Raw genomic sequence first — 7,370 nt, 5'->3', positions numbered from 1 at the left:
GCATTCAGAGGGGAGTTAGGTCGTTATCTGGAGGGTAAGGATTTGCAGGGTTACTGGGAAAAGCGAGTGGCCACGGGGCGGGGGCGGGGGGGGGGCAATTTGCTCCTCAAGAGAACCGGGATGGGCCGATGACTTCCTTCTGTTCCTGTCACCATTCTGTGCCTCAAAACAGTGACCCGAAGCCCGATTTCAAATGATTCGTCCTCCAGCAAGCCCCACAAAAATGCAAAATTAGATACATCTTTTTATTTTATAAAGATAAAATTATTCGCAAAATACAAATCTGACAAAACTCAGCAACAAGAAACAAAATAGCAAAACCCGAAGAGTCACGAGATTGGGAAACAGTCACTAGCTGCCAGAGCAGAAACCGAGTTCCTTGCACTGTAGCAATTAGAAAATAAAATATGATGCAGCTAGCATACATGTGTATAACGAGAGGCAGACAAAAGTAAAGATATATACCTTCTGTGTCTCAATCACCTATATATCGGGCATTTCTTCAATATTGATGTGTCAAAATCATGGAACTCCCTCTCAAACGGCATTGTGGGAGCATCTTCACTACACATTGCAGCAGTTCCAGAAAGTGACTTCCCCCAGTTAATTGGATTTTAATTGAGTATTTGACTGTCTTTCAGGAGTGGGCATTAACTGGTGCTACTATAAATAGGAGCCAATGGAAACTATGGTTGTTGGGTTCGGAGGGGTGTACTTGTACGGTGTAACTCTGTAAATAAATGTTCATAGAAGTGTGCAAAGATTGGGTCCAGTTCTATCCTTCTCTGTCTGGCTTTCTGGAATAGAACAGCCGACACCTCAAGGGCAACTAGAATGGGCGCCAATGCCCACATTCCGTGAACGAAGTGGGAGGGGAAAGCGTGATCGAAATTGGGGCTGCCGCAAGCTTTCAACGTTCAAAGTTCTGTGGGGCGAGAGTAAAATATTATTCAGTCCTGGGGAAGGAAGGGCAGCTTTTCCAGGGAGTACGAGGCGGGAAGCATAAATCAGGATGTCCAAGTGTGACTCCTAACCGAGAGACTGGGGGGAGAATATCACCAAGACTACGATGTCAGCTCCACTGTGACCCAGTCACGCATCAAACCTCCTGGCTGAAGGTCAGGTGAAAGACAAGTAAATAACAGGGTGGGGGGGGGGGGGGGGTCAGTCATCCCCACTTGGGTGGGGGGGGGGGGGGAAAGAGGGGGGTAGGCCCAGTCATCCCCACTCCAAGCCTCACTTGACCCCCTACCTTCTAATCTCCCTCAGTGACTGATAATCGCTAACATATGGTCATTTGAACAGCCGTTTCATTTTAATTTGTTCTTCTTCTAAAGTATGTTGCCCACCCCCTCCTCCTCCTGATCTTTGCCAGTCACCGTTTTTGTTGGAGGGGAGGAAGGGGTGGGCGGGAGGGGGGGGGGGGGTTACTTGTACACGGCCATCCGAGGGTTCTCGTACAGGTACATGTAAGCGTCACACAGCTGCCGCTTGGCCACTCCTTCCATGTCACGTGGTTGCTCTTTGATCAGCTTCGCCGCTGAATAGTTGGCATATTTCGCCACTTCGGGGCAGTGCGTCACCGTGGGGATATTATACCCACTCTCCCCACCTGTAGGGTCACACCAACAGGACAAGCAAAAAAAAAATTTTTTTTTAATCTGTCAATAAAGACTTGCATTTATATAGCGCCTTTTGCCACCTCAGGACACATTATAAAGAAGCACAAGTATTTTAGAATAAAAATTTGGAGTACCCAATTCATTTTTTCCAATTAAGGGGCAATTTATTGTGGCCAATCCACCTGCCCTGCACATCTTTGGGTTGTGTGGAGACCCACACAGACACGGGGAGAATGTGCAAACTCCACACGGACAGTGATCCGGCACCTACACCTTCTGTTCGAAGTGCTTTATGGCCACGCAATACTTTCCTGACACTGTCGTCATGTACGCAACGTGGCAGCCATTTGGCGCACAGGAGGATCCCGCAGGCTGCAATGAGATAATGACCACCTGGCTTTGGCGATGTCGCCTGAAGGACAAATATCAGCCCGGCACAGCGCATGGTATGGACAGGATTGTGGAGCACTTTACCTCATGAATCAAGGTGCTGCCCCCCAGTGGGTGCCAGTGCGACATAGGAAGAGGGAGAGGTCCTACAGCCCTCGGCCCAGCTCCACCAATTAATACACTTACTGAAAAATCTATCGGTCTTGGCCCTGAAAGATCCAATTGACTCCCACAATCAGGGTGAAGAATGTTCTAGATTTCAATTGAATCTCGTGTGGCAGAAGCGCTTCTTGATTTCATTCCTCAAAAGGCCCAGCTCTAATTTTAACCTTGGGCGGGATTCGCCGACCCCCCCCCCGCCGGGTGGGAGAATCGCCGGGGGTCGGCGTGAATCCCGCCCCCGCTGTCCTCCTAATTCTACCACCCCCCCCAAACATTGCCCCGGCGTGAGTTGCGCCGCCCGCCTCGGAGAATGGCGGGGTCCGGCGCGACTCAATGGGCCCCGGGGCTGACCGGATTCTCCGGCCCGCGATGGGCCGAAGGCCCGCCCGTCCTTTGCCAGTCCCGCCGGCGTAAATTAGAGTAGGTCCCTTACCGGCGGGACCTGGCGGCGCGGGCGGGCTCCGGGGTTCTTGGGGGGGGTCGAGGGGGGGGGGATCTGGCCCCGGGGCCCACCGATCCGCGGGCGGGCCTGTGCCGTGGGGGCACTCTATCTTTCCGCACCGGAGGCTGTACCGGTCCGCCATTCCCGGTGCGGAAGCGAAGCCCTCTGCGCATGCGCGGGGATGACGCCGACATGTGCTATGTCTCGGTACCCATCTAATTGAATCCTTCCACCTAAAGTTGATCTCAGCGATGGTGACCGGGAAACTATCATCGATTGTTGTTAAAAACCCATCCGGTTCACCTGTGTCCTTTAGGGAAGGAAGTCTGCCCACCTTACCTGGCCTGGCCTACGTGTGACTCCAGACCCACAGCAATGTGGTTGACTGTTTTTTAACTGCCCCTCCAAAATGGCCGAGCAAACCACTCAGTTCGAGGGGCAACTAATACCGACGTTGGCAGCGACACCCACATCCCTGGGCAGCACGGTAGCACAAGTGGATAGCACCGTGGCTTCACAGTGCCAGGGTCTGCGTGGGTTTCGCCCCCACAAACCCAAAGATGTGCAGGGTAGGTGGATTGGCCACGCTAAATTGCCCCTTAATTGGAATAAAAGGGTATCGGTTGGAAGTGAGGGCTTAAATGGGTCGGTGCAGACTCGATGGGCCGAATGGCCTCCTTCTGCACTGTATGTTCTATGAAAGAATAACAGGGTTAATGGCCCCTTTTGAGGCAGGTCTCCACCATCCTTGGACGGAATAAATGCAACCCCTCAGATCGCCTCCAAACCGCCACCCTCTCCCCCTAAACCCTTTGATTACGCGGACCTCACACAAGGGCCTTTCTGTCGAACCTACTTGGGCACCTCATAGTTTTACACACTTCAATTTGTTCGCCTCTCAGCCTCCCCATTTCATAAATAACAATGCAACAGGTTCTTATCATTTAACCCCCTAAAATCCCAATATAATTCCAGAGTCGGGCAGCACGGTAGCATAGTGGATAGCACAATTGCTTCACAGCTCCAGGGTCCCAGGTTCGATTCCGGCTTGGGTCACTGTCTGTGCGGAGTCTGCACGTCCTCCCCGTGTCTGCGTGGGTTTCCTCCGGGTGCTCCGGTTTCCTCCCACAGTCCAAAGATGTGCAGGTTAGGTGGATTGGCCATGATAAATTGCCCTTAGTGTCCAAAATTGCCCTTAGTGTTGGGTGGGGTTACTGGGTTATGGGGATAGGGTGGAGGTGTGGACCTTGGGTAGGGTGCTCTTTCCAAGAGCCGGTGCAGAGTCAATGGGCCGAATGGCCTCCTTCTGCACTGTAAATTCGATGAAATCTATGCCGTGAGGTGAGGCCTTGCCGGAGTCAAATTTGCTGATTTTAATTGCGGACAGTTTTGACAGAACTTGCGTGTTCCTTTCAGAGGGCAGTTGAGATTAAGGCACATTAGTGTGGGAGGGGGGAGATTTTACCTCAAACAACGGTGTCACAGTCGCTTCTTGCTGATCCCAGCTTTTTATTTCCAAATTTTCTTGAAAACGGAATTGAGATTCTCAAACTGCCTACGGTGGGATTTGAACCCTCGTCCTCTGGCTCATAGATCCAGGCTGCCGGCATATTCCTTCGCTGTACCGCCAGACAGCAGCACGGTCACCGCTACGGGACTCAGCGCCTCTGGCTAGTCGCGGAGGAGGCAGCTCCAGATGATGATGCAGTGACCCCTGCTGGAGATGCGCTGTAGAGCAGCTTAGGAAAACAGGGAAAGGCCATTCAGCCCCTCGAGCCTGTTCCGTCTTTCAACAAGATCGCAGGTGCTCTGTATCTCAACTCCATATCCTTTTGTAACCCCGTCGAGCAAAAATCTATCAATCAATCTCGGATTGAAATGTATTAGTGGAGTGGTTCTCTGAGGGAGGCAGGTGCGTATTCCCACCCACTCATCAAGAATTGATTCCTAACTTCACCCAGAAAAGGCCCAACTCGGAGTTTAAGTTTATGTCCGTCCCAGTGTCTGAAAGCTGATCGAGGACGGCAAGTTGAAATGAGGTAGACAAAGATAAAACCTCCTCGTTAGCTGACGGTACAATGGATGAGTGGGGGTCACAGATTTAAAGTTCTGGGCAAGAGATGTGGGAAGGTGATAGCGCAATGGTATTATCACTGATCTAATAATCCACTGCACTGGTCATCCAGAAACCCAGGGACCATGTTCGAATCCCACCAGGGCAGATGGTGAAATCTGAATTCAATTCAAAAAAAATCTGGAATTAAAATTATAATGATGACCATTGTCGATTGTCGTAAAACACCATCTGGAGGGCAGCAGGGGGGCGCAGTGGGTTAGCCCCTGCTGCCTCACGGCGCCGAGGTCCCAGGTTCGATCCCGGCTCTGGGTCACTGTCCGTGTGGGGTTTGCACATTCTCCCCGTGTTTGCGTGGGTTTCACCCCCACACCCCAAAGATGTGCAGGCTAGGTGGATTAGCCACGCTAAATTGCCCCTTAATTGGAAAAAAATAATTGGGTACTCTAAATTTATTTTTAAAAACCCATCTGGTTCACGAATGTTCCTTTAGGGAAGGAAATCTGCCGTCCTTACCCGGTCTGGCCTACATGTGACTCCAGACCCACCGCAATGTGGTCGACTCTTGACTGTCCCCCTCTGCAATGGCTGAAGGGCAATTAGGGTCGGGTAATAAACGGGGACAGGTGAGCGTCGGTGCAGACCCGATGGGCCGAATGGCCTCCTTCTGCACTCTAGGGATTCTATTGTTCTATGAAATACTCCTCACCGGACAATCCGCTCATCCCGGGAATCAGTCCGGTGAACATTTGTTGCACTCCCGGGAAGTCCAGCAAAAGTGAGAAGGTGGCTCCCCCTGGCTGAGGGATGCCCAACGCGGGGTCACAGTCTTAGAATGAAGGGTTGACCATCTAGGGCCAAGATGAGGAGAACTTTCTTCACTAAAAGCGTCACGAATCTTTGGAATTCTCTATCCCGGAGAACTGTGGATACTCAGTTTCTGGGTATATCCAAGGTTGATAGATTCTTGGGTAGTAAAGGAGCTAAGGGATTATGGGGATAGCACAGAAGGTGAACTTAGGTAGAAGATCAATACTCTGGGTGCGGCCTCACCAATGCCCTGAATAATTGTAGTAAGACTTTACGTTATCTGTTTTGCATTTTGTTATTGTCTATCCCGGCAATCAATTCCACAGTCCTCACCGTGTCTGTCGGACATGCTGTCGAAGAACATCCACTGATGGTCTTCAGGCCCGTATTTGATGAACGACACGTAATGACTTGTTTTGCATTTTGTTATTGTCTATCCCGGCAATCAATTCCACAGTCCTCACCGTGTCTGTCGGACATGCTGTCGAAGAACATCCACTGATGGTCTTCAGGCCCGTATTTGATGAACGACACGTAATGACTGGTCTCGATGCAGAGCACAGCGAAGAGCTGCATCTTCTCCCGCGGCACCATCGCCTTCCCAGTGCGTGCAAACTCGACCGGGCAATCGAGCTTCATGGACCCGTGGCTTCGTCTGGAGGAATGGTAATGTACCTGCGTTATTCGGTGGGGGGGGGAGGAAATAAAAAAAAAAACAGGAGGGAACGTTAGATCTAGGAATTCCGTTGTCCTCGGAGGAATAAAATGGCTGACAGAGTTTTAAACCAAGGCTGGACTCAACCAAAACGGTTGTGGTGTGGTTGCTATGGCGATGAGGGTGCTTCCAGCAGCCTGTCACCCACCTTCGCAGGTTAAGGTTCAATGATCTCCACACCTCTGCTACCAATCTATCCAGTAAGAAGTCTTACAACACCAGGTTAAAGTCCAACAGGTTGGTTTCGATGTCACTAGCTTTCGGAGCGCTGTTCCTTCCACAGGTGACATTGAAACAAACCTGTTGGACTTTAACCTGGTGTTGTAAGACTTCTTACTGTGCTCACCCCAGTCCAACGCCGGCATCCCCACATCAAATCTATCCAGTGTTTAATTCTGTTCATTGGCGATATTCATTGGGGGTTCACTTCTGTTCCTGTGCACATGAGCAGTGTGGTTATTGGCTTTGGAGCTGCACGATTATAATGTGCATCTGTGGTTTAATTCAGGCAAACTGAAAGGCCCCCAAAAAAGGCCCAATTTGACAGAACCTTCCCCCCGCCCCGCCCCCCCCCCCCCCCCCCCCCCCCCCCCCCCACCGCTAAAAATACCCAAGGCGCTGACAATCAGAAATAAGGGGGAAAAAACTCAGAAATACTCTGGCAGTATCTGTGGAGAGAGGAACAGAGTTCACGGCCGTGATTTAACCAAATGGGAACTATGTCCCATGGCGAGCACGTTTAGCTGCGTGTTTCCCGGTGCTCACAGCGGCAAGAAACACAACGCTATCTAACGTGACTCAGGTTAGATACAGGGCCTCAGTGGGGAATGGGCCAAGGGGATAGATCCCAACACCTTGGTTACCTGAGGGAATTGCATATTGGAATGTTCACAAAATAGCTGCCTCACTGCCTACAGGTACAAAGTAAAGTCGCCATAGTTCCAGATGACCATAGGCTGCTTTCCCCTTTGAGAGGCGGGGAAAGAGAGAGAGCGAGAGCGAGAGAGAGAGAGAGAGAGCTGACTGGGGGTGATTTAACCTGAGGATCACCACACCTCAGGCGAGAGGGTGAGAAGGCGGGGCCTTCACCCGGTACGGGAATTGAACCTGCCCTGCTGGCCGCCCTCTGCTTCATGAACCAGCTGTCTAGCCAAC

At 51.3% G+C, this 7,370-nt stretch overlaps 1 protein-coding gene across 1 annotated transcript in view; it reads right to left on the bottom strand.

The window, feature by feature from the left end:
- Nucleotides 1–231: 231 nt before the first annotated feature.
- cyldl (cylindromatosis (turban tumor syndrome), like) overlaps nucleotides 232–7,370 on the bottom strand; it is a 144,744-nt gene continuing 137,605 nt past the window's right edge. Inside the window, 2 exon segments of the mRNA XM_072508049.1 lie at nucleotides 232–1,612; nucleotides 5,965–6,175. Coding sequence (XP_072364150.1) covers nucleotides 1,428–1,612; nucleotides 5,965–6,175 — 396 coding nt within the window. The 3' untranslated portion in view covers nucleotides 232–1,427.

Source organism: Scyliorhinus torazame, chromosome 6 (genome assembly GCF_047496885.1).
Source record: "Scyliorhinus torazame isolate Kashiwa2021f chromosome 6, sScyTor2.1, whole genome shotgun sequence".
NCBI classification, from domain to species: domain Eukaryota; kingdom Metazoa; phylum Chordata; class Chondrichthyes; order Carcharhiniformes; family Scyliorhinidae; genus Scyliorhinus; species Scyliorhinus torazame.
The sequence above is the reverse complement of the archived record's forward strand: the minus strand, read 5'-3'. Positions and strand labels throughout refer to the sequence as shown.